This window comes from Carlito syrichta, unplaced genomic scaffold (assembly GCF_000164805.1).
Source record: "Carlito syrichta isolate Samal-C Ts95f unplaced genomic scaffold, Tarsius_syrichta-2.0.1 Scaffold311198, whole genome shotgun sequence".
NCBI classification, from domain to species: domain Eukaryota; kingdom Metazoa; phylum Chordata; class Mammalia; order Primates; family Tarsiidae; genus Carlito; species Carlito syrichta.
Window position 1 is genome coordinate 734,089 of NW_007255294.1, and position 26,886 is coordinate 760,974.

Genomic DNA, 26,886 nt, shown 5'->3' on the forward strand with positions numbered 1-26,886 from the left:
GTTTAAGGATCCAAAGCATGAATCCATATAAAGTTCTTAAAACAGTATCTGGCACATAGTAGGTGCACAATGAACATTCGCTACCATCATCTCATTTTTGTTTGTTTGGAGTCAGGGTCTCATTCTGTTGTACAGGCTAGAGTGCAGTGGCAAGATCACAGCTCACCACAACCTCCAACTACTGGAATCCAGCAATCCTCCTGTGTCAGACTCCCAAGTAGCTAGGACTACAGGAGCAGGCCACCACACCTGGCTAATTTTTAAAATGTTTTTTATAGAGACAAGGTCTTGCTATATTGCCTAGGTTGGTCTTGAACTCCTGGACTCACGAACTCTCCTGCCTTGGCTTCCCAAAGTGCTAGGATTACAGGTATGAGCTACCACAACTGGTTGGCTCTCTGTTTTAAAGAATGTTTTATTAGCCTGTAGTTCCGGCTACTTGGAAGGCTAAAGTGGAAGGATCGCTGGAGCCCAGCAGGTCGAGGTTGTGGTGGCCGGGAGCGGCCACTGCCCTCCAGTCTGGGCGACAGAGTGAGACTCCAACTCAAAAAAAAAAAAAAATTTTGTTTTATATATATATATAAAGAAAATTCCAAAGAAAATGATGAACAGAGGCCCACAAAAGCCACAGTCAGGCATGTGGGTAATAAAACCTAGGCTTATAAACTAAAGCTTACCTCTTGCCTATGTAACTGGAATTGGTTAAGTATTTCACTGGCAGGTACTGATCATAAATCTGTTTATCAGATACAGGACAAAGATAGGATGATGGAATCAGCCATCCTCCACCAGACCCTAAGACAGAGGTCCTCAACCTTTTTGGCATCAGGGACCTGTTTTGTGGAAGACAATTCTTTCATGGACCAGCTGGAGGAAGAGCAGGGTGGGGGGGACTCATCAGGCATTAGATTCTCATAAGGAGTGAGCAACCTAGATCCCTTGAATGCTCAGTTCACAATAGGGTTCATAATCCTCGGAGAATCTAATGATCTGCCAGTGATCTGACAGGAGGCAGAGGTCTGCCTGCCCACCACTCACCTCCTGCTGTGGGGCCTGGTTCCTAACAGGCCATGGACCAGTACCAGTCCATTGCCCAGGGGTTGGGGACCCCTGCCCTAAGACACCTACACTTTCTCCCTATCCACTCAATCACATATTTACCTTATCTTACAGATAGTGTCATTGAGCACCAGTCAGAATCACAAGAATGTAACTGTTGCTTCACTCCTGGCTTCTTCCATCTTCTGTGCCACATGCCACACACTACACAAGGTACACATACTATGCCTCATGTAACCTACTTCTGGACACATTCTCAGTCACTACTGAGTCTCTGTTCCTGGGATTAAGCCCTCAAACTTGGCTCGTACAAATCTAACTGCGGTTTCTCTAAATTCTTGTGCCTGTTATCTCACTTTGTTGACAAAATATATGAAGAAAGTGAGTATATATATGGATATACACTCTCTTCATATATTTACATATATCATATATATATGAAATACATACAACACAAATGTTTTTCTTCTCTTTACTAGGATAAATGATAGCGTTCCAGAATATTGTACAGCTGTAAATTTAGAATCATATGGTTCAATGATTGGTTTTTAAAATCATCTTATTTTGTTTTTAAAGAAGCAGCTCATCTCACAATTTAATGTGCATGCACATCATCTGGTGATCTTGTCAAAATGCAGATTTTGATTCCATAGGTCTTGGCTGGGGCCTGAGATTCTGTATTTCTAGTAAGCTCCCAGATGATGTGAGCACTGGTTGTACTCTGAGCAGCAAGGCTTTAAGGGAAAGGAAACTAATCTAGCTAAATCTAGGTCGGCCATAGCTCTAGAAGGGCAGATGGATGTCCTTCTCCTGATCCCTTCCAGGGATGAAACAAATCCTCAGTCATTAGCCTGTCACTCCTCTTCCCTCTCCAGTCTCCTTCATGACAGAGCCAGGAGGGCACTAGCCATGCTCCAGGCCCCAGCTCTCTTTTGGTTTGTCCCACTGCTTCTTTCCTTTCTCCTAAAGGATATTTTCAGCTGTCCTGGAGGTGAAGTGTTAATATTTTGGGAGCAGAAACTTCAAAAGAAAAATACTTTCAGTATATGACTGATTATAAATAATTTTGAAAATAAAAGTTATCCTGAGATGTGAAAAGAGACTATCCTAAAACAATTTGAAAACATGTATTGATTGCATTTATACAAGAGACCTAAAGAACATTCATGTAGTCACTGTTTAAACATCCTGATCACCCCCCCAAAGTCCCTTTCTCTGGCCTGTGGGTGAAAGCACCAGACGCCCAACTAGAAAACTCACACCAGCATTTGGGTCTATCTTTGCTTAACACCCTCTTCCCCTCAAAAGAGCATCCCTGTGAGACAGCCAGGCTCCCAGATGATTTCAATGTCAACTTGGGCTTTTCTTTTAGAAAGATTTCTAAATTAAAAAAAAAAAAATCCTTCTTTCAGATCTGTGATTAATATTTAGGGGAAAAGAAAAAACTGCCAGCACAAAACATACTTTATTTAATAATAACTCCATCTCTTGTCCATTAACTTACCAGAACCCATTCAGTCAGTCAGTCACACACACACACACACAGACACACACACAATTCAAACTCTTAATATGAGTGCTGGAATGCCACATGGAAAAAAAAAACAACGCTGATATTTGCAACAACATGGACAAATTTCAAAGACTTTCTCAGTTAAGCAACAGAAGCCAGACACAAAGAAACACACACTGTTCAAGTCTGTTTACATAGATCAAGAAGTAGTCAAACAAATCTAAGGAGACAGAAGTCAAAATAATTGTTTCTGGGGAGGTAGACTTAAACTAGGGCCAAGGAACTTCCTGGGGAGCTGGAAACGCTGTTCTCTGGGTGGGAGATCTTACAAGGACAGCTTTAAGCCATTCACATAAGAGCTGAGCACTTTTAAGTTATACCTCAATTTTAAAAAATAAGAGTGCTATAAAATCTGTAGAATAGTCAATCCCACTTAGGAACAAGGAAAGGATCAAATCTGAGCAAAGCACAGAATTTACCCTCCTCCAAGAGGTCCAAGGTGTCATGCTGCTTGCGGGTAGGCTTCCTTTCTTCATCCTGGCAGTCGTATTCAAAACATTCTTCTACCCCTCCCCTGTCTCTCAGGGACATTGCTGAAGTCACCCCAAAGCCAAAATATCACCCTAAGGGGCCATCCGTGGGGGAGCTTCCAGCTACCTGCCCAGAGGAGCCATGGGGGCCCAGGCCCAAGGGCACACGCTGGGCCCTGGCCTGGGCCACCAACATGCCCCAGGACAGCTGGAAAGGAAGGGTGTGCACAAAGCCACTGGCCCAGCATCACCTGGGAAGGACCCGGAAGGAGGTGGCTTCCAGGAGCCTGCAGGAGGGGGCAGGGCAGGGAGAAGCACCTGACAAGTGGGACTGCCCTGCCAGGTGCCATAGATCCAGAGGGGAGCCCGGAAGGCAGGTACAGGACCTCAGCAAGCTCTCCACCTCCAGACTCTTCACTTTTTCTCCCCCTAGGAGCAGTGAGGAATGGTAGCTTCCTGGAAGTTTCATAGCAACAGCACAGGGCAATACCAACAACCAAACCGTAAGCAGCTACACCTATCTAAAGGTGGGGTATTAGCAGAGGAGTTGCTCTGGTGAAGCACTGCCCCACACCCTCAGATGAGAGATTTCCTGTGGGAGTGCTTGAAAAGCAGGGACAAACCTGACTGTGACAACAGCCTGATGACAATGCTGAATAGAAGGAAGTGATCATTCTGATTTCTAGCAAAAAGAGGGGGAAAAAATGCAGCAACCATTAATGTGTTCAGATTAATTCACCCCAGTTCATCTTTGGTAATAATGCACTGCATTTTCTCTTTATTAATTGGTATTTCATAAATCCTACTCTTGCTCTAAATCTGTTTCCACAGCCAAATTTATAAAGATCTTTTCCAATTGCTAGGACAAGGCAAGAGAAAAAATCTAATGCCTAATAGTTAGCAATATTGCCTGACGAGAGAATCTACAATTTAATTGCATACCTTGCTATCAATCCCTCTGTACTGTCTGATTTTGCCTGTAACAGAATAACAAGTTCTTCCATCAAACCCCATGAATGGCAACCCCGAGTGCCAGCATCTCAGAGAATCGCAACTCATCTTGTAATCTGTGTGCTTCGGCCAACTTCTGGCTACACTGAGCAAGCCTCCCTGCTCCCGAAAGCTATACCAGGAGACCTATTCCACTCCTCTGGCGAGTCACCTCCCGCAGGAATCCAAAGGAGATTTTAGCAGAAGCAAGATCATCAAAAAAGAATTCTCTGTACAAGTTCAGGAACTACTTCTCATTTATCTTAGAATTCTTAGGGCTGAGGATGCTGCATAGTTAACTGAAAATGTCTGCTAAGTTGAATTGTTAAGTCCGTAAAGACTAATATATGATCATACACAAGTGCCTCTAAATAGAAAACCAGAATTACGATTGTATCAAAAACTTAAAACCTAGGGACATATTAAAACCTAGGGCATTCTCTGGTTTATTTTTTAGAACCTGAAAATGAGTGCTGCATTTTACCATGTCAAAGATGTATTCTCTGTAAAAAGAAGGTATAGGAATCCAGAGACAGGGAGTTCTAAACCGCATTTTGAAAAACTATATAAGCTTTAAATATAAACACACTAAAAAAATTTTTTTCTATAATCTCAATAAATTTTATCAGATTGGGTTTGTTATTCAGATGATAGTGGACACGTTGGTAAGGTCTTCTGAATGAGAGCCAGTTATTCTGAACCTCTGTGAAGGAAGGAGGAAGGAGTAAGCAGGGAGAAAGAATCTCTATCTTATACATGATTCATTCAACATGTACCATATTGGCGATAAGATGCGTAGGATACTGTGCTGGGCCACAGTGTATATAAGTGAAAACAAAACAAGCTAATTTCACAGATTTGAAAATATTCTCAAGTGTTTTTATTCATGACCAAGTCATGGTTATCCTTCACAGTCCAAGTCTCTATATATTACTTAATAAACATTTAGAAAATGACATTTTAAAATTAATTTTCCCAAACTTTTGACTATGAAAATATTTTAAATATACAGAATAGTTTAAAGAATACTACAGGCAACACCTGTGTGCCTCCACCAGAAACGAACAACAAATATTTTGCTTTTTGGGGGGGACATAGTTCAGATTTACAGCAAAGTTACAAGAACAGTTCAAAAAAATGCCTGGACAATCTTTTATCCAGATTTCCCAAATGTTAACATTTTTATTACATTTTTCCCCCCTGTCTCAACATTGGAACAATACGATTCTCTAATCTATAGATTTACTGAGATTTGCCTCAGTTGTTCCAATAATATCCTTTATGGCAAAAGGAATCCAAGATGGTGTGTTACATTCAGCTGACAGGTCTCTTTTGTCTCCTTTAATCTGGATCTATTTCTGAGTCTTTGTTTTTTAAGACACCAATACATTTGAACAATACAGGTCAATTATTTTGTAGAGTATTCCTCACTTTGCACATGCCTGATGTTATTTTAGGATTAGATTCAGTTTATAAACTTTCCAGCAAGAACACCCCAGAAATGTTGCTACTTTCTTTCTTTCTTTCTTTCTTTTTTTTTTTTGAGTTGGAGTCTCACTCTGTCGCCCAGAAGTGGTCGCTCCCGGCCACCGCAGCCTCGACCTGCTGGGCTCCGGCGATCCTTCCGCCTCAGCCTTCCAAGTTGCTGTAACTACAGGCACGTGCTACCACACCTGGCTAATTTTTGATTTACTGTAGAGATGAGGTCTCACCAGGTTGCCCAGGCGGGTCTTGAACCCTCACCTCAGCCTCCCAAGGCATGGGATTTCAGGCTGAGTCACCGAGCCCGGCTTGTTGCTACTCTCTAGAAGACACTAGCTAGGGATCAGTCCTATTACTGACAATGTGAACTTTGATCATTTGGTTTCTCCACTTACTATTTTTCCCTCTGTTATTCAAATGTATCTTGTGGTGATATACTGAGACCACTAGTTTTGATGATTCTTACCTTAATCAGTTATTGGGATGGATGGAAAATGGTGAATTCTATCATTCTTGTACTTATTAGTTGGTTTTCTACTGTTAGTATTAACTTTTATGTCTCTCCCATTTATTTAGTCATTCATTTATTTATACCAGTGTGGACTCATGTATTCTTACTTTATTCCATAAGTTATAATCCATTACCATTATTATTTTGGTTTTCAAATTGCCCCACATTCGGCCAGCAGAAGCCCATTCAAACTGGTTGCTATGTAGAACATGACCCTAAACTCCTCTTGTCATTCCATTTCTCTAGATTTAGATAATCTTCAGCCTATCCCCATCCCAATATCTTCTTCCCTCTCTCCCACCATGACAGATATAAGGACATTTTCAAAACTCATGGACATCTACATTCACTTCCAGGTTAAAGGCAGAGATGAGCCAAAGAGCATCTTCTCTGACAGAGTAGTTTCTCCAAAATTCAACACAAAACACAACTCCCAGAGATTAGTGATAAAGACTGGAAATCACTGTGCCAAGTGAGGGATGGCAAGGGCTAGACATGGAACCTGGATATGGGGGTGGGAAAGGCAGATAAATAGCAGAGATGCATGCTATACCAGAGGTGTAGACTACACACTGGGACCTATAGCAGGAAAGCAGGAAGTGAGTTCCTGACCCATCTCCAGGAAAGCCAGAGGAGGAAGGTATTCATGACTTCCTGCAGGGCAGAGAAACAACTTTCTGTGTTTCCCCACTCCATATCTACTTGATATACCACCACAGAAGTCATCTTTCCGAAGGGCTACCCTGTGTTGCCCAAAGAGTGGCCACAAGCCACTGGGGCTATTTACATTTATATTTAAATGGATCAAAATTAAATAAAATTTAATCACACTAGCCACACTGCAAGTACTCCACAGTCACACGTGGCTGTGGCTACCATATTTGACAACACAGAAGAGAACATTTGCACCACAAAAAGTTTCACTGGACAACAATGATCTAAAAGGTGCCCCTTATTTTCAAGGTGTAAACTTTATACTTTCTCAGCCTCTACACCCTGCATCTCCCCTGCAGCCTCTGCTCCTGGCCTGACTTCCCACTATATCTCATTCAGGCAAAATGAGCTGCTAACTTCTCTCCACATAATGCTCCTGCCTTAGTTCTGCCCCAAACAAAATATGCCTCCTTTGCATAAGGGTTATTTTTTAGCAAAAGCAATTGAGAAATAGCAGATGCAGCAAAAACTCTTAAAAATAGAGCATAAGTTTCCCTTTTGTAAGGGAAATTTACACTTGCAAAGGTGTCTCCCTTTCCTGTACCATCTCTTATCAATGGATGAAGTACCCACTTGAATCTGCACAAACCTTACTGAACAACCCTTGCTAATCCCATATTTCTGCATCACCTTCCCATGACTTAGGCCCCCAGAGAATCCCAAAACCCCTTTTCCTTTGTCTCACCTCTTCTCCACACTTTGTAACCCTCTGGCATGGCATATAAGCCTACAAATTCTAATTGCCTCTTTGAGTCTTATTTCTTTTTGACTGCCCATGCCTACTTATATAATTAAAATTGTTTTTTCCTTTGGTTAATCTGTCTTTAATCAGTTTAGTTTGCAGGGCCCCTAGCTACTGAACCTAGCAGGGTAGAAAGCTAAAGTTTTTCCTCCCTACACCTACAACATCCCCTACCTCCCCAGGCCTATGTCCTCCTTCCTTTCAAGGTTTTATTCAGCAGGGCTTTCTATTTCCTTCAGACACAAGCATCTTTTTCTCCTCTCTTCATCTGTCCCATCGACACTATGTGTCTCCCTCCCATTTCACTTCTCTGTTTCTAGAGAGCAAGACTGGCCCTATTGAGAGTCATGTCCAAGGACCTGGCTTATGCCAAATAATTAATTAATTAATTAATAAGAAAACCACAAAGTTCCAAAAATCTGGATGCTGGGCTTGTTTTGGCTTCCTCGCCAACGCTCTAGTCCTCAGCTTTTATGTCTGAGAAAAGACATTATCTCTATCTTCACTAAAGCCAGTCATCAAAACATATGTGTATTTAAAGCAGTTATATTATAAAACTATTTTCATTTCATTCTTTTTTTAAAATCACCTTAACAAACATTCAGGAGAGTGCTGTGTCTGGAAAGAGAAAAGTCAATCTCTACCTTCAAGGGCACATCACACAATAAACACAAGACAAAGAAATAGGGGGATTTGTTTGCACTGACGTTTAGGAAAATTAGAAAACGCATCTCAAAACCTTTGCTTTTCAATGAATGCTTAATATACTTCTAATAAAACTTCACTCATGAACCAGCCACCCCCATCCTGGGGTGACATTTTGTAGGTCACTGAAATCAGATGGATAATAGTGTACACACGACTTCCCTTCCATACTGTCATGGATTTTCACTACGGAGTAAAAAGTCTTAAGAACAACTTCTACAACAATCTACCTGAATTTCTTCATTTGTAAAATCAGCATGAACTAGACGTTCTTCTGTGATGGTGGATGGAGAGCAAATCTGATTACATAAGAAACTGCCACAAGAAACAGGTGGTCTAAATAGTATACCTTGTTCAAGTTTTTTTTTTTTTTTAAAGAACATAATAACTACTGCCATTTATGAGAAAATACCATTAAGCACTGACCTGGTTCTTTATCGCTTACAAAGAGTCATTACTTTATTTACACTCTTCACAAAGGCTTCAACCAGAAGTTAAAGGGCAAGTTATTCCCATTTCCATATGGGAATCTGGGTTGACAGAGGCTCACGGAAGTCCCAGGGCATGCTCAAATCACACAGCCACACAAAGTACAAAACAAGCCTCAAAAAGACTACAGGCCAGTGGTCTCTTTGCCATTCTACCTATTTCTAGAATAACTATGAAAAGGCACTGTTTCTTTAACCTAAGGACAACACTGAACACAAGTCCCTGAAATTAAAGATGCCACAATCTTTCTAGGCACACTTTTAAGAAACATGATCAGTGTAACTAAAAACCAACCTAAGATTCCAAGGAAAAGAATTATTTTCCAGCCCCCACCAGTGGATAGCATAGGGTTGCTCTCACTCACATCAGGACAATTTCCCAAACACACCTGATGCACAGAATCCCCCAATGCATGTGCTAAAAATGTAGCTTTCTCAGGGCTGCTCCTGGCCTGCAGCGAATCTGAGAATCTGCCTTTTTAATAAGCGGGTGATTTTCAATGATTTCCCCAAATTTTACAGGTTCTGCACTAGAGATGGGACACAGACAATATGGGTAACTATGACCCTGTTCTACATCAGAGTTAAAATTATAAATACTGAGTACATATGTACAAATTCTGCAGAGGCTACTGTTATATTGTGTTGATCACGGGTTATTTCAAATTGCTAAAAAGTCCTCGAAGGTACTGGGCAATCAACCCCTCCGATGTCTTCTTATTATAAGTCCCTGCTCTATGCCTCTTGTTACATCCTCTAGTTTTACTATATAGGGGAGGAGCAGAGACTGGTATGAGACCATCACAACAAAGGGGAGGGACACAGTTATTCAGCACTGAATAAAGCTTTCCTAAACCTCAATGATATGAGAGAACAGCTGTCATCTAATTCCAATAGGAGTCCTAAGTGGCCTGAAATCTATACTGCCATCCATATACATTACTTTCTCAGTGCTAATGCTGCAATTTAAGTGTGAGTCAGTAACTCCAACACAAATGATGATTTTGCATCTTTCTCAAAACATTTGACTCACCTTCTATTAGTATCAAAAGTTCCCTGAAGCTTCCCTTATTAAACGATTCAAATGTCAAATGGTAAGAGAGACAAAGCAATGCTGTGTGTCCACTGATTTACAATAAAAAGACGCAATGAACTACGGGTAAATTTTATTTCCAGACCAACCTGCCTGAGGGTAGGAACGAGCCCAAATAGTTAGAAATGTGTAAACAAATAACCACAAAGTCAACGCATACCTAAAATTCCCTTTTTGTAGGTTTTCTAAGCCAGATCATTTCTGAGCTTCTGTTCCTTTTATTCCCTGATTTGCTACCTCTTTAAATGAGATTATGAAAATGCCAGTGGACCCAGTAAATTCTGTCTCAAAAACCCTCTCCCCTTATCCAAAATGGGATAGAAGTTAAAGGGCAAGTATTTTGTTCAATGGACATTCAGATAATAATAGCAGTCAATATTTATTTACCCTCAGAAGGATGAGCCATCTCCTCTTCCATTTTCCTTTGCTCTTGGAGGAGGAGAGATCACGATGTCTCAGGACCAAAAGACTCAACCAAGGAACTGCTGGGTAAAAAAATCCTACTGATAGACACCTAGATAAAAGCAGGCCTCCTCTCACCCTCCAGATTGACCATGGTGAGTGATTGGCTTTATTTCAGGGTGTAAAGAGAAGTGGATGGTGTAGCAACTGGGTCAAGACATTAAGAAACCTTACTCCCCCACTTCGAGGATGGCATCCATGAGAGTCATAGCCACACCCGACTCATCCACGGGCCTTGGGACAGGTGCTCTGCTGTACCAATACTCCCTAATCCAATGGTACATTGAGGATGTATTAAATCCCTTCCTTTAAAAAGTTATGGAGGGTTCAGTCACAAATCACCAGGGAAATGGGAAAAGGCCAGTGATCATTTCCCAAAAGAAGCATCTCTTCACTTGCCTCCTGGAGTTAGGTAATAAACTGGGAACTTGCTTCAAGAATAAATATATTCAAAAGAAAAAATAATTGATTAATCCTTTCCCCCATGATCTTGGGAGCTGCCTCCAATCCTTGTTACTTAAGATCTTTAAAGACACACACAGTCCCAACATGACAATGTCTTCAACTGAAGCTGGGGGACGGTAAGGCTCAACAAGCAAAGTTGTTCACACATTTAAATATCACCCCCTGAGAAAGTCTCTTGGCCCCTATCCTGTAGCCCATAGTCAAGTCAAAAAATCAGTGCATAAGAGATAATTATGTAGTTCTTCCGCTTACTAACTAGGCCAAGTCCTGACTTGTTACATCATTCAGGTTAATCAAATGTAGCCACGGTTAAAGCAATCTGAAACTCCCGACTCAATTAAAAAGCAGTTACCTTACCTATTAATGGCTCATGTGGGGCTGGGAACACATCACCACTGGGGAACAGACCCTAAAAGTGTATATATTGTGTCCTTTTTTTGTTAAGATGTGATTTAAGGGTCACTTTCAAGAAGAAATTAAATAAGACATTAATTGTTTAATATACATTCCAAGGTACAACACTGAAGGAACTTGGGACCCCCATTCTCTCTGATCTCTCTGAGAATGCAGTTATTTTCTGTGTGTCTGAAACCTCCTGAGACCTGTCCAGCCACACAACTCTGCCTCCACCTCTGGAATGTGCCACACCCTGGAGGCACAAACGAAGATAGCCACAGAAGGATACATTCTCTCCCTGTCCCTCCCCACCCCACCTCTGTTGGAGCCAACAAGCAAAATTCATTTGAATCACCCGCTAAGTGGGAAGTTGTTTCTGCCTGTTCTCCAGCCTCCCCACGACCCCAATCTGGGCTCTAGAAAGAGGAGTCTTTCAGGCCTGCTGCTGACAGTTCAGGAAGCCACCTACTGAATACACTACTCCAGCCTCTAGTTTCCTAATCCCTCCAACAGCAAGAGCACAGTGAATACATTTCCACTTGCACACACACACACACACACACACACACGCATCAACAACACACTCTCACGTCTCACATCAGAGAGAATTCAATCCAATAGAAGTACAACACTTGCAAGCCCAGCACACCAAAAGCCATCTCCCCCTTCTGAGCAAATAACCATACATACTGCAGAGGAGTCTCTCATGGTAGAGCCCTGCCCACCTGCCGTCTCCTCCACCATGCCTTTGGAACAGCCAGAGCCCTGCAAGTCTGCTAGTGGCGCTAGTTCTGATGCCCACCCCCGCCCATCTCTCCTGAAGGTTTCAGGCTCTCCCCCCACCTCACCCCCTCCCCGCAAAGGAGACAATGCTCCTATACATCCCCGCTCTGTTTCACAGGGGCCATAATTACCATCTGAGCATTCTTCATAATACCAGTCTAGTTCATAATAATCCGCTTCGATAAATTGCTGCATAGTCAGTATTCTTGCAGAGGAAAGAACAGACTTCACAGCGCCATCAACGTCAAGTAAAACGCTGCCATGCCTCCCTGCCCTTCCAGAACACTGGGCAGAAGAGCATCCCGAAACACACCAGAATTAGGCTGTGCATTCTTAATGACAATCTGGAGCCAAAACAGGAAAGGGGGCAGCAGAAAGAAAAATTCTATGGGGGAGGGGGGGAGTAGGAGGAGCAGAAAGGGAAGCAATCTGCAGACTATCAGAGACCCTGGCAGCCCTGCTAATAAAGCGGCACTGGACAGCAGCCCTGAATGGGAGTAGCCAGGATCATCCTATCCAGACGCCCAGAGGGTGACGTCAGGGACACACACACCACCACCAGCCGTCTCACCCGAGCCTCCTCTCTTGCTCGCCACACATCTTTCAATCTAACCGTTGCTATAGAAACTGGCCAGGTCTGAAAAATGATGCAGAGATGGAGGAAATGCCTTCCAAGGATGCGGGGAGCAGAGGCTGAGAGATTGCATGCAGGGAGAAGTAAGGGTGAAGAAAACTGGGGACAGAGGGGCTCAGCAGCAGCATCACCTTCTACAAGTGTAAGGACAAGCTGACTTGCTCTACTCTAAGTCTCTACAGGAAGGGGATTCTGCATTTGAAAAATGTCACCTTTTAAAATGTGCAAACCTTTATTTTTGGTCTTCTTTCCTCAACTGGATTTAACACATTAAGCATCTCTTAAAATTTTTGACTGCTACCTAAAGGAAATATAAATTACTTAGAAAATGGAAGCATTTTCATTTAGATACAGTATTGTCTTCTGATCATGCCATTGCTCAAACTTCCAGGAAAACAGCCTGCAACATACAAACACAGGAGAGTGCCATCGTAAAGGGCTCATACAGTACAATATACTGTTTCATGGACACTTATGTGTGCAAAGTACAAAAATACACACTAGAGGAAAACTGTCCATCAGGAAGGTAGCTGCCTCTGGGGAAGGCATGAGGGGATGGGCCTTTAAAACTTTCCTTATAAATGCAACTACAATGTTTTATTTCCTTAAAAAATATAGTTAATATTTCTAAGTGTTTGACATGTTTAAAATACTCATAATAAAATGAGGTAGTGGGCAATTAGACATAACTTAGACTTACTATAGGTCAATAATCAACCTCAGCACTATTGACACTTGGGCTTAAACAATTCTTTGTTGTGGAAGACTGTCCTGGGCATTATGGGATGTAAGTGGCAACCCTAGCCCCCACCCACTAAATACCAGTAGCACTACCCTCTTAGCCTCCAGATATAACAACCAAAAATGTCTTCAGACATTGCCAGCATGGATGCAAAATGCCTGGTTGAGAACCCTGCCCTAAACCACTTACTTACTTGTAAGTATCTGTTGGTATCAATAGATTCTGTCTACATATATAACAGTATGTGTATATCTATATATGTATATATGTGTCTGTGTCTGCCTCACTGTGTGTGTATAACTTAAGAGGAAAACTATACACTCACATCCTCTATATAGAATCCTAGACAGAATCCTGTACTTTGTACAGATCTATTTCAATCTTCCTAAATCATCAGAAGCTGAAGAGCCTCTAATGCTGTGTTGAGAGGTTTTGAAAGCTGTTTTGCTAACCCCGGGCTCTGTTCCAGAAATCCCTCCCTGCTCTGGGATCCCCCTCCTCACCTGAGGGCCAAGCCTGACTTTCTTCAGGCTTGCACACCAGTGTGGGATGCCACAATCAGACCTTCCCACCTGCCAGGTGGTGGTCCAATCCCATTTTGGCCCAGCTTTACACTGTGAGTGCAGATCCTGTCCCCTTGTGGACTGCAGGGTTCCTACCTTTTAGCACTATGAAACAGCAGAGCCTCAAGTCCCAGAAGGGAAAAGGGAAGTTAAAGGCAAGTGACCCAACCACAAGCAGGCAAGAAAACCATCCCTGATGGGGGGCAGTGGGACCACTGATGTTGGTGATGAGTCGCAGCTTAAAGTTGGTAACAGGTTTTCTGAAAAGTTCAGAAAACGTAAGGGACAAGGGAATGACACCATCCCTGACCCTGTTGTCCACCTATACCCTGGAGGACCTATGCCCCTCTGGTATCTCTTCTTCCTCCAAGACATCCCCAACCCAACTCCAAATTCTTTCCAATCAAATTAGAGATTAGAGCCCACAACTTCCCTCCCTGACCCCAGCTTGAATACACATTTTTTTTCCTAGTTACATGTGACAATTAAAAGTTAGCAGACAGTAATTCCTTCCATAACTGCTCCTGCTGTCTGACACATCTCAACTCTCCCTTTGGCCCTCTCTTGTCCCTTTCTCAAGCAATGATGGCACTACAACAGCCCCACAGAAAATCCCTGAGCAGCCCTTTCAGGTATCATTACTCAAAACACATGAGCAGAGGTTGGCATCCTGAGGTTTTCTGAGGTTTTGTTTGTTTAAAGTTCTTTAAGGTATTTCTAAAAAGCTCATAAAAAGACAGTTAATGGATGCCTACAAAATCAGCAATGTTTAAATAGCTTCAGTCCGCTATGTCAGAGTAGGGGGAGGTCCAATAAGAATCTGCAAAATGAAGAATGAATAAAGAAACAGGAAATGCAAACTTCTCAAAGCATCATATGAAAATCAGATGAGGACAGCAACCCCTTAAACAAAGGCTTAGGACTTACCTCACAGTGCTATGAATTGTTTCATATGTTATTATACCCTGTCACTCATTTTTAAAAAATGAAAAATAATGGATAGATGGGTGGACAGCAATGTAATTTCATAGTTAAGAGCATGGGGCTTTGGAGTCAGATGGTCTGAGGTCTGGTTCAGGCTGCTTGTTCACCATGTCTGTGACCTTGTTAGACACATTGGTCTCATCTGCTAAATGGGGGTGATGACAGTACATTCCACAGAGACAGGCAAAGCTGTAATTAATTAATGTGTGGCAGAGCACTTAGCGCAGTGCCTGGGACAAAGTGAGTTTGCAATAAATGTTAGTTGTGATCGTCTTCATCACTCTAATTCTTTAACAAAGGAAATAAGCCAGGGAATGAGCAATTAAAAAGAGAATACAAGTTTCTAAGCTATAATTAGAGAAATGGGGTAGACATGCCATTTATAAGCTCTTCCCAGCACAATTAATTCAAAAACACTGAGTTCACAGTAATGAGTTGGAATGACAGGTGGAACGGGGGAGGGGCGAGGGCCCATTTCTAAACAGTGTTAATGCATTACTGAGCACAACTGACAAGTCCAAAGGCTGTACATGTCCAATTCATTTTTCAAGAAAATGGGAAAGAAACAAAACAGTGTATAGATAAGCACAAAGGAAACAACATCACTTAGGGATGAATTTTGTGGGCCTTGGGCAGTTTCAAAGTGAACGTCTACACCAAACTCCTATTCTATATGCTCAGAAGTATAAAGTAATCTGTCCATAGCTCTGCAGAGATAGTTCCAAGATTAAAATCCAGGTCTATCAGGCTTCAATTCCACTTTCCTTGATGCCATGTAGTTCTAATAGTTCCAATACTCCTATGGGTTACAGCCCTCCCTCAGTCCAGCATATAGTAGCCGAAAAAGCAACCTCCTCCCAGTCATGATCCTACACTCTGCCATCACTGCCCACCAGGGGAAAGTCAGGAATAGGGACAGGTCCCAGAAGAAGCCTCAAGTAAGCCTCACTGCCATCTGGTCAGTTACGCTCAGTGACCCACATATTCGACCACACCATTTACAAAGTGCTGGCTGCACACCAGGCATTCAGTACTTTGTATCTAATTTAACGTTCCCAGATTCCTGCTACCTAAAGAATCTCCCCATCACACAGACTAAGAAAGGGTGCTCAATGATTTAGGTCCCCTGACCAGGATCACACAGCAAATACTGAGAACGTATGTATATAAACCAGAAATGGTTCACATTCTAAGCCTGTTCTACTTCTCAATGAGTGATTAAGAAAACATGTAAGGGGGAGCTGGGCATGATGGCTCACGCCTGTAACCCCAGGACTTTGGAAGGCCATGGCAGGAGGATCGCTTGAGGCCAGGAGTATGAGAAAAAATATCTAAGGATTATTTGCATATGATTTTTTTTTTTTTTTTTTTTTTTTAGTCAGAGTCTCACTCTGTCACCTAGGCTGGAATGCAATGAAATGATCACGGCTACCACAGCCTCGACCTGCTGGGCTCAGGTAATCCTTTTGCCTCAGTCTTTCAAGTACCTGAGACCTACAGGCACACACTACTACCAGCTAACTGCAAATGAAACTTGAAAGAAAGAAAAAAAAAAGAAGCACAATTAAAGAAGATTAAAAACTCAAGTTAGCAGCTCACAGAAAAAACAAATTGAAAGTTTTTTAAGAATAAGGCTGGGTATGGTGGCTCATGCTTTTAATCCTAGCACTTTGAGACGCCAAGGCAGGAGGATTGTTTGAGCCCAGGAGTTTGAGACAAGGCTGAGCAACATAGCAAGACCCCGTCTCCACAAAAAAATAAAAATAAATAAATTAGGTTTGGTGGCGCACACCTGTAGTCCCAGTTAATAGAGAGGCTGAGGCAGAAGGATAACCTGAGCCTGGGAGGTAAAGGTTGCAGTGAGCTGCAATCATGCCACTGCACTCCAGCCTGAGACCCTAGCCACCCTACCACCCACCGCCCCCCCAAAAAGAAGGGGTTTTTTAGAATAAAATAAAAATGATCAGGGAAGTAAGAGTTAAATTGCAAACATCAATGTGACTTAATGATAGTTTTAAAAAATACTATTTCAAGCTCTGACACAGACGTTGTTCAACATGGATGCCCCTCCAACCCATCAGCAGCACATCAACACTCTGATACCCAGATCTGGGTTAGACCTCAGTAGGGCTCCTTGGAGAGCTGCTGATGCCATGTGTAGAGACAAGGAAAAATCAAGATGGGCCTGTAACCAGGTTTTGAGAAAGCAACGGCCACTCAAAAGTTCTGGGAGTAGAAGTGATAAAGTACAGGTGCCACCTTACAAGGACTACCATGGGCCAAGTTGTGACAATTTGAACATCAAAAATAAAATACAGTTAATAATGGTGAAAGGAGACAAACTGATTCTGTAAAGACCATGAATTGACAATGAATATCAAAATGAAAGGGAAGTAAAGTGAATAAGGCAACTGAAATTTAAAGGAAAGAAGAATATATTAGGAAGTTATTTTTAATCCATGGTAGGAAGCAGTAGAGGTGGGTGTGTAAGACTGCTCTGTTTCTGCCACTAATACCTTTTATAAAACATTGCATAAATATGTCTCTAAGGAGGATGGCTATGAATAAGCTAACCATATATGGAAGGAGGAGGCAGGTACCAAGAACAGAAAGGCCGGATGTTGTGGGCACAAACTATACACAGGGAGGAGGAGGATCAGACCTAGGGCTGTAAGACAGTGGATTAGCCAAAGGACTCCAGAGGAGAGCTGACTGTCCACACTGGAACCTAGATTCCTGGGGATAAATGCTCGATATGACCCTGCTAATTAATAAAGACACTAGCAAAGCGCGTGCATATTTTGAAATATGTTCCAGGTGAATATGTCATTCAGATGGGACAGCGGCTTATATCACAGTAGCCAAATGTGAAGAATTTGTCGTTTCAGGAAAAGGCAACAGCTTGAAGGTGGCTCTTCGAAAGAAATATGTCCACTTGGAGAAACTGCAAAGGTGTGAAAAAAGGTCTTTGCAGATGTAATTAAGTTAAAATTCTCAAGAGGACACCATCCTGGATTCCTGGATTAAGATGGACCCTAAGTCCAAAGGGAGAAGAAGGCAGTGTGAACACAGAAGCAGAGCCTGGAAGAATGTGGCTATGAGCAAAGGATCACTGAGGGACAACAGCAGCCACCATGAATTTCAAGAGACATGGGACAAATTCTCCCTCAGAGCGTGCAGAAAAGACCAACCAAGCTGACCCCTGGATTTTGGACTCTGGCTTCCAGAAATGTGAGAGAATAAATTTCTATTGTTTTAAGCCATCACGTTTTTGGTAAGTTATTATGGCAGCTCTAGGAAACCAACACAGCTACTCTGAGGTCATATTTTCTTTCATGTCTGTTAAGATTACTAAAGCCCTGGAAAAATATAAGACAGGTTCAGAAACCACAAAGAAATTAATTGAAGCTATGGTACCAGGGCTTAAGGGAAGCACAAGTCCCAGGGGTTTTGTTGTCATGGCTTTAAGACCTCTATGTTCTCTTTTGTGGGTATTTAATAGAATCTAACAATGTTAAGGAGGATCTAATTCTACATATATTTAAATTTTAATTTTAAAAGAATTTAATAAATTTTCAAGTTTCTGCTTATTAGCTGTGTCAGCATATGAATATTTAAGTTTGATACATTGAAAAGATGAATGAACACTAACAATTGAGAATTTAAGTATACAATGTAGTCATGAGTCTGCCCCAAAGTATCTCAGACCTCACAGATCTTGCCACGTGCCACCTTCCCCTATGCCCCACAAGGTGATCAGCACAGGTCCTGGTGTGACCCTCTGAACAAAATAACTTCCTAATCCTGATGTCCCCCCCATGCTTTTCCCCTCTACTTGCAAGCAGAATCACTTGGCATTCCAAGCCCCCTCTGTAACATGATCCAGTCTCCAGAGCTTTCCTCTCTGCCAGCTTTCTATCTGCATGCCATGCCAGGACAGCCAGGAAGCCCAAGACAGACAAAAGACCTTCCGTTCTCTAGGGGGTTGTGGGGCTCATGTGAAAGACAGCCTTACAAGCAGGCTTTCCCTCCACTTGCTTCAGAAAATTAACTGAACAGTATGCTTTTGCAGAGTTCCCGTTCTCATCTTTATTTCTTAAAATGTTGGTACTGTCAGTCACTGAGCATCCACAGCAGAAGGCAAGCTGCTAATGAACAGCTTGCTGTCAGCTACCCTATCCCAAACCATTGCCTTCTCATTTCAAGCACAGGAGAAGCAGGCACAATCCCACCTCCAGGGGAAGATAGGGGGAGGCCTGGCTTTTATAGAACACATCCACATCTTTATGGAAGATGGCATTTACAGGAAGCAGAGCACTGCAGAGCCAAAGTGCATCCAGGCCTCAGTGTAATTCTCATTAAAATCAACGCTACATTCAAGGACAGAGAAGAAATAGCACTTGGGTGTATTGTGTCATCAGTACACAGCCTTCACAGTTGAGTTTACCTCCTGCCAGCCTGGGAGGACTGTATGAGAAATCTCACTCCTCACTCCTCTTACCAGCAGGTCATGTAGCAGATGCCATGGGCTTCAAAACACAAAAAGTCCTGGATTCCACTCTTGCCAAAACTCAGTTCTACCACAGTGGTCTGAGTCCATCACTAGGGAGGAGCGGATGGGGTGTGAGCTGAGCTGTCATGTCAATTTCCCACCTGAGTCTGTTCCAGCTTTGTCTTAGACATGCTGAATTAGCATGAAAAAGAAAACAGTCAATCTGTACAGAATTGCTTGCCAGGCACTTTTATTCTTAAAAAGAAAAAAACCAAGATACTCAATGCTGGAATCTGGTTTAATGAGAAAGAATGAAAGCTGGCAGGTGACAAAGCCTGGGGTCCATGAGGGTAGGTCTACCCACCAGTATGAGTACCTTTTGCTGCACTGCTCACAGACACTGCTAAGGCTCCTGGTGCTGCCAGGTACCCTGGCATGAGGCTGCTTTTGATCACCTCTCTAAGACAGGCACCCTCAATTCTCCCCCATGGTGCCCCTGGGTGGAGGCGGCATGACCTCATGTGGCTAATATGGAGTAAGTGACCGTGAAACCAGGGTTTCTCTACGTCCCTCTGACCCTGCAGACATTTGTGTCAGCTAAAAGTGATGAAAAATGGGACCAAGGAAGAATCCACTCAGTTGAGAACTGAGGAAGAGAAGAAAGAAGGCACAATTCCAGGGCCCACTTAGGTCCCCACCTATAAACAAAATGGCCCAGGTCTTAGGAATGGCAGAAAAGAAAGGACACATCCAGCACTTGGCAACTATTTATAAACACATTATAATGTACACATTTTGGTATTATTTTTGTCAGTAAAAGAAAATGAAAAGTTTTCCTGGGCGATTAGATCCCTTTTCCCCCTTTCCAACACAGTCCTCCAATCCCATAACTTATATTTCCTTCCTTCCTTCAACCCAGCCTCATTATACACAAGTCTGGATGAGAATATATTCCTCATTGCACCAATGGGAGCCCCTAACTCCAACCCAGCCCCATTATACACAAGAAGTCTGGGTGAGAATATACTCCTCATTGCCCCAACGGGACACCCTCAAACACACCACACACACACACACACACACACACACACACACACACACACACACACCCTCTGCTTTCTCTTAGGTCACCACTTCATAAAATTATTGACCCTTATCCTCTTTAGAAGGTCAGCACTGTGTGCTATTTATTCATTTAATTTGTACAGGCTTAGTGTATAGTGTGGTGTGTCTATTTTTGTTTCACTTAGGATTTTAATTAGGATGAAGGCAATCTTTGAAGGTGGCAATGAACAAAATGTGGGTTTTATTCTGCATATGGGTTTTAGACTTTGTCTTGTTTTCACAAAAAAAAAAATAAGTAAGGAGAAAAACTATTTACATTTAAAGGCATGGATTTTTGCATTTTATCTTATTTAAGAAACATTTATTAAGTATCTATTTAATGCAAGGCCCTGAGTTGAAGGCACTGACCCATTCAAGCAAACATGGGCTTGGCTCTATTCATTTACTCCATGAATACAAAAAGTATTTGCAACAAGTAGTAATCTTTTAGAATTTAAGCCTCACATGTATCTAAATCTTAATAAAAGTCCTAGATAATTTAGAACAAGCTTTGAGAGTTAGGTGCATGTTTCTATGGTGTTCTGCTTGAGAATTCTTTAAAGATTTTCCTAGAAGTATCACCTGAAAGCAATTTAATAGCACTTCATTTGAAAAAACAAATACTACAATTTTTTAAAAATCATGACCAAATGGTGATTATTTCAGTAATACAAGATTGGTTTTATATCCAGAAATCAACAAAATTCATCATATTAAACACCATATGATCATCTCAATAGATATAGAAAAAATTTGATAAAATGTAAGACCCTTCTTGATACAGACTCTTAGAAGACTAGAACTTCCTTTCAGAAAAAAAAATCTACAAAAAAAATCCCACGGTTGTCCACAGATTTTTTTTTTTTTTTTTTGAGTTGGAGTCTCACTCTGTTGCCCAAGCTGGAGTGCAGTGGCACGCTCATGGCCACTGCAGCCTTGACCTGTTGGGCTCAGGAGATACTTTTGCCTCAGTCTTCCAAGTAGCTGAAACTACCAACACACACCACCTCGCACAGCTAGTTTTGTGTGTGTGTGTGTGAATTACTGTAGAGATGAGGTCTCAACAAGTTGTCCAGGTTGGTCTCGAACTCCCCCAGCTCACCTTGGCTTCCAAAGTGCTGGGATTACAGGCTGAGCCATCGTGCCCAGACTGTCCTCAGATTTAATGGCCTAATAATGAATTCTTCATCTCTGAGTTTATAAACATAACTAATTATCCACTATCACCAGTTCTTTTTTTTTTTTTTTTTAATTTAATTTAATATTAGATTCAGGATTTGCATGTGCAGGTTTGTTTAAAAAAAAACCAAGATACGCAATGCTGGAATCTGGTCTGATAAGAAAGAATGAAAGCTGGCAGGTGACAATGCCTGGGGGACATGAGGGTAGGTCTGGGGTTTGGGCTTCTAGTGTATCCATCCATCACCCAGTGACGATTATGCTAGGACGGCTTCTCAGGGAGAACACATATGTATTCAGAACCAAAGAACAAAAAAGCAGTGTGATGGTACACACCTAGACCATCACCAGCTTGCTATTCAGCAGGCGGATGGTTGGTGAAATGAGCATAACATCATACATATGGGTGGGTTCTGAACCTGTACCGAGTAGCACCAGCTACTTGGGAGGCTGAGGCAGGAGGATCACTGGAGTCCAGGAGTTTGAGGCCAGCCTGGGTAACACAGTGAGACCTTATCAAGAGAAGAGGAGAAAGGGGAGAAAGAGGAGAAAGGAGGGAGGAAAGAAGGAAGGAAGAAAAAGGGGCAAGAATGAGGGAGCGGCATGAGTCAAGGTCATGGGAGTTTGTTATGTCCAAGGACCTGGAAGCACCAGTATGGCTGCTGCAGGATAATAGGGAGGGCGGAATGAGGCTGGCTGGAAAGAAAACCAAGAGCCAGGTCACAGGGCCTTCAAAGACCCTGCATTTTTATCCAAAGGACAACTGGAAGCAAAGGAGCAGCATAACCCAATTAGATTTCAAAAAAAAAAAAGACTAGCTAGGCTGTTGATTCGAAAGAGGACAGCAGAGAAAAGTGGAAGCCGGAAGAGCAGTTACAGCTGTCCAGGGATGAAATGACAGTGGCTTCATTGAGAGTGACAGCAGCAGGGTTGGAGGAGGAGTCTGGGATATATTCAGAGTAAGAAATAATAGGACCAGCAGATGGCCAGGAGGGTATGGAAATGGGGTAAACCATGTCGCATTTATTACTACAAATGTGTACAGATGAGAGAAAAATTCACTTTTGGTAGGGATGTGTCAAGCTAAGTCTATGGGTACATGAGACTAGGGAAGGAGGGGAGAGGACAGGAAGGCCAGGGTGGGCATACATTTAGCAACCACCAGCATGTGGCTGGTATTAGTCTTGGAAAGAAAGGATACGGAGAGAAGCAGACTGGACACCCCAACATTTGGAGATGCATATCACAGTCACCTGATAATTAAAATGACTATTTCTGAGGGTAGAGCCTCAGGAGGATATACAATCAGGCATAGATATTCACCACCAATTGAAAATATTCAGAAAAAAATTAAAAATACAACAAAAAATAAGTTTTTAAAATGCAGTGTAACTACTTAAATAGCATTTACACTGTTTTAGGTATTTCAAGTAATCTAGAGACAATTTAAAGTACACAGAAGGACGTGTGGAGGTTAAATGCAAAAACTATGCTATTTTATATCGGACTAGAACATCTACACATTTTGGTTACCGCAGGGGATGGCATGGTTTGTATTTTTAAAAGCTCTCAGTATGACAGGACCAAGAGCCACTGTTTTGGAAGATCAGAGGAAGAAAAGGAAGAACTTGTTACACAGGCTAGAAAGACTGACCAGACAGACAGGAGAGAAATCCAGGAGACAATGAGGCCCTGAAGGCCAAGCCAGGAGGGTGTCCAAAAGGGAGTGACCACTATGTCAACCCTACTCAAGGGTCTAGCCTTATGAGGGGAGACAGAAACCTGAAGGTACAGCAGTGGGGGGTGAGTCCAGTTAAACCTCCATGCCAGATGCTCTGGGTCCCTGTATGACTAAATCGTAACACATCAGGTTCACTTCACTGCACACACCCATAAAATCGACTGTACAAACGTTATACCTGTGACTGTGTGGACACAAGTGAATGAACAAAGGTGGAAATAGGGGTATAATATTATTGTAGATTCCACTTTATGGGCAGAACTCGAATGCTGGGGTGAGGAGTGAGGAGACCTAAACACAATTCCTGCCGCCCACACACCCCAGCTGTGTGCAAGTCAGCGTACCCTGGGCCTCAGGGGTTCCATGTGCACAATGATGGTTGGACTAGATTCATGGTCTTTAATTTTTTTCATTTAAATTTAAATTTAACTTTGAAAAATTAAAATGGTGAGGGGAACTGGTTTAATATGCAGGTTCCCAGACCCCACTCCTTCCTCCCAGAGAAGCAAGGTAAATAACTTGGTGTAGGATGGCGCCGAAGCCCTTGAGAGCCAGCCGCCTGCATTGGTCCAACCCAGTGCAAAGTCCCTGGGTTAGGCCATGGAAGAAAATAAATAGTCTAGGAGATGTTTTTATACCCTTAGTCAGAAAACCTCAGCTGGAACTCAGACACACCAAGTTCTCAAAAGATTACAGGTGCATACCAGTCACTCAGTAAATACTGTTGCTGTTAAACAATGGAATAATATCTTGAAACTCTTATTTGCTTTGTAGCCTTCTCTTCTTAGAAAAATGGCTGCTCCAGGTAAAGTCAGAGGTGAAGTAGTCAGCAGATCATATGGACAGAGAGATTTCCTTCCTTGACCAATGATCCTTAACCAAAAAGTTACACAGAGTGACCCCTGGAAGGAGAACCAGAAGGAGTCGTCACCAACTAAACGCCAATGCAGCAAACTTCACACCTGATGTCTGATGAATGCTATGTGACTACATAAAAGTCTACAACACACATAGTCATCTCCACCTGGGATCAGGGAAGTATGACCTACAGAACCACAGGATTGGTGCAAAAATCACAGGAAAAAAGGAAACTTCATCTTAAATTAGGCTAAAATTTCCCCCCCCTTTTTTAGTTACTCTGGAAGAGAGCAGTTAAGAGATAGAGTCAGACCAGACAACATAGGTTTTACTCTCAGCACCTCACCTTGCTAACTATGTAACTCTGAGGAAGTTTTCTAATTTCCCTGAGCCTCAATGTCTTCATCTATAGAATAGGGAGGTAGCAAGAGTATTTAATTCAGAGGTCACTGTGAGGATTAAGTAAGACACATGCAAAGCACTGAAAACAATGTCCAGCACACAGTAAGCGCTACATGTTGACTATTTTTCTTCCTATTGAACTGTTTAAACCCAAATGTACCATACTTACAAGTACATCTGATTTTTGGGTGATTTCATTTTAATTTTCTGTGTTTCTCAGACTTAGGAGTTAAAAATCCACCTGACTGAGGAAGTGCTAAAACTGTCCTGAGCAGTTAATTCTACCACCTAGTAAAGGTGGATGCCCAAAACCTCCTCATCTCTTCTTAAACCAGCTGAGGGCCAGATTTAAAAGGCAAAGCATTGTTTCTCCACCCAGGGGGATGACATACAGAAAAGGGCATGTGTCTATCCAATCCTGTAGCAACGCGTAGCTGGCCCTCTCATCCAGGGCTTCTTACCTGGGGCTGCATATCAGAATTCCTAAGAAGATTTTCATCCCCACTCCCACCCCCAACAGAGAACCACCACCCTGAATGATGCAGAAAACAAATCTAGAACCAAACGAGGGGATATGTTGTCTTCTCACATGCCTCACAACTGACTTAACACACCAGTGAGTCACAGCACAATGAGTCACAGCATCTCCTGGGTTACATATGTGCAAACAAATACACGAAACCCAAAAGGACACCAGGCATAAAGCAGGACTCCAAACCTGTGCCTTCCGGCAACCTCTCTGTCAGTTTGGCAAGGCACACAGACTCTCCTCAGAAGAAAGATTTGAAGACATAAAATATGAAAGATTGCAAAGGAAAACAACTGTAGCTAAAATGTGAAAACAGCCCAGGATATGAACAACAACAAAAAGTCTTGGATACAATAAAAACGTCTGGGGTACAATATTTAATATTAATACATTAAATAACAAGATCTATTAGCACATTTAATGACAAAAGTCATTTCGCAGCAGTGAAGTAAAGGCAGTAATTTAAATTATCTGCTTCCACTATGGCATGACATAAAACTATCTGTGATGTCTACAAGTGACAAAGTCACAGGTTCTGCTAATATCACTGTGCTCTGTTGTCTACATCCATAATAAAAGGAAACACTGCATTTCATTTAGAAATTAATGAAACCAAAGATGTCATGTTGTCTTTACAAGTTCATGGAACCCCTAAACTAACTCCGTAGGCCTTTGGGGGGGACTCAGGACCTCAGTGTGGAGAGCCCAGCTCTACAGGGTCCTTAAGAGTTAATGCCTACGGTTTTTCTTTTTTGAGAAACTTGCCCATGGCAGGTCTTTCTGCCATGAATCTTCATTTTTTCCTTCTCTTCTTCTCACTAAGTGTTAATGCCTGATCATTCAATTAATAGATATTTAGCAAATAGCTGCTTTGTTCTAAGTACAGGAATTAAGGAGGAAAGTACAGAATTAAAGTAAGGTTTTGATGCAACCATGCTGTAAAAACTTTCAGAATCTCTGTTTGATGTTTACCGTGGTTCTTCCAGTTCATTATGAGTTGTGTTATCTACTGCTAAATCCACTAGGTTTTTAATATATAACTTAAAAGCAAAGCAACCAAACAGCAAAAAAAAAAAAAAAAAAACCACAATCTGTATTCAAGTCTACTACTAAATAGGTTCCAGAAACTGTGGCTCAATATGGAATAAACACTGAGCCTTCCACGTGTCCATTTCTGCTATACTAAAACCAGTCCTGCCCAACTGCAGACATTTTACAGGGACAAAATGAGGCAATTAGTGTGAAAGTTCCTCTGAAAATTGTATAGTGTTACCCATGGAGGGCGTTCCAATTACACTGTAAATGTCAGTGATTAATCACAGTATATGAGTGGGACCAAGGAGCCCCTGGTGGCAGGAAAGGCCATGAGTGTCCTGTCAAACCACATGCGTGTCTCCTAAGGAAGGAGATGTGAAACAGAGAAATTTAAAAAAAAAAAAAAAATTCTGAGCCGGGCTCGGTGGCTCAGCCTGTAATCCTGCGCCTTTGGGAGGCTGAGGTGAGTGGATTGCCTGAGCCCTTGGGTTCAAGACCTGCCTGGGCAGCGAGACCTCATCTCTACAATAAATCAAAAATCAGCCGGGTGTGGTAGCGCATGCCTGTAATTTCAGCTATTTGGAAGGCTGAGGCGGAAGGATCGCTGGAGCCCAGCAGGTCGAGGTTGTGGTAGCCGTGAGTGGCCACTGCACTCCAGTCTGAGTGACAGAGTAAGACTCCAGCTAAAAA

General features: G+C 42.2%; 1 protein-coding gene across 7 annotated transcripts in view; it reads right to left on the bottom strand.

Annotated features, from left to right (window-relative positions):
* TRAK1 (trafficking kinesin protein 1) overlaps window positions 1–26,886 on the bottom strand; it is a 132,874-nt gene that overhangs the window by 60,607 nt on the left and 45,381 nt on the right. For 2 of the 7 annotated variants that reach the window (XM_021717815.1, XM_021717814.1), the window contains exon 1: window positions 12,065–12,426. The exons of 4 other annotated variants lie outside the window; for them this stretch is intronic. In XM_021717815.1, the coding sequence (XP_021573490.1) occupies window positions 12,065–12,128 (64 nt within the window). In that variant the 5' untranslated portion in view covers window positions 12,129–12,426. Of the gene's footprint in view, window positions 1–3,051; window positions 3,352–12,064; window positions 12,427–26,886 lie in introns of those variants that run through there. One more of the 7 variants, XM_008068554.2, reaches the window with a different exon arrangement.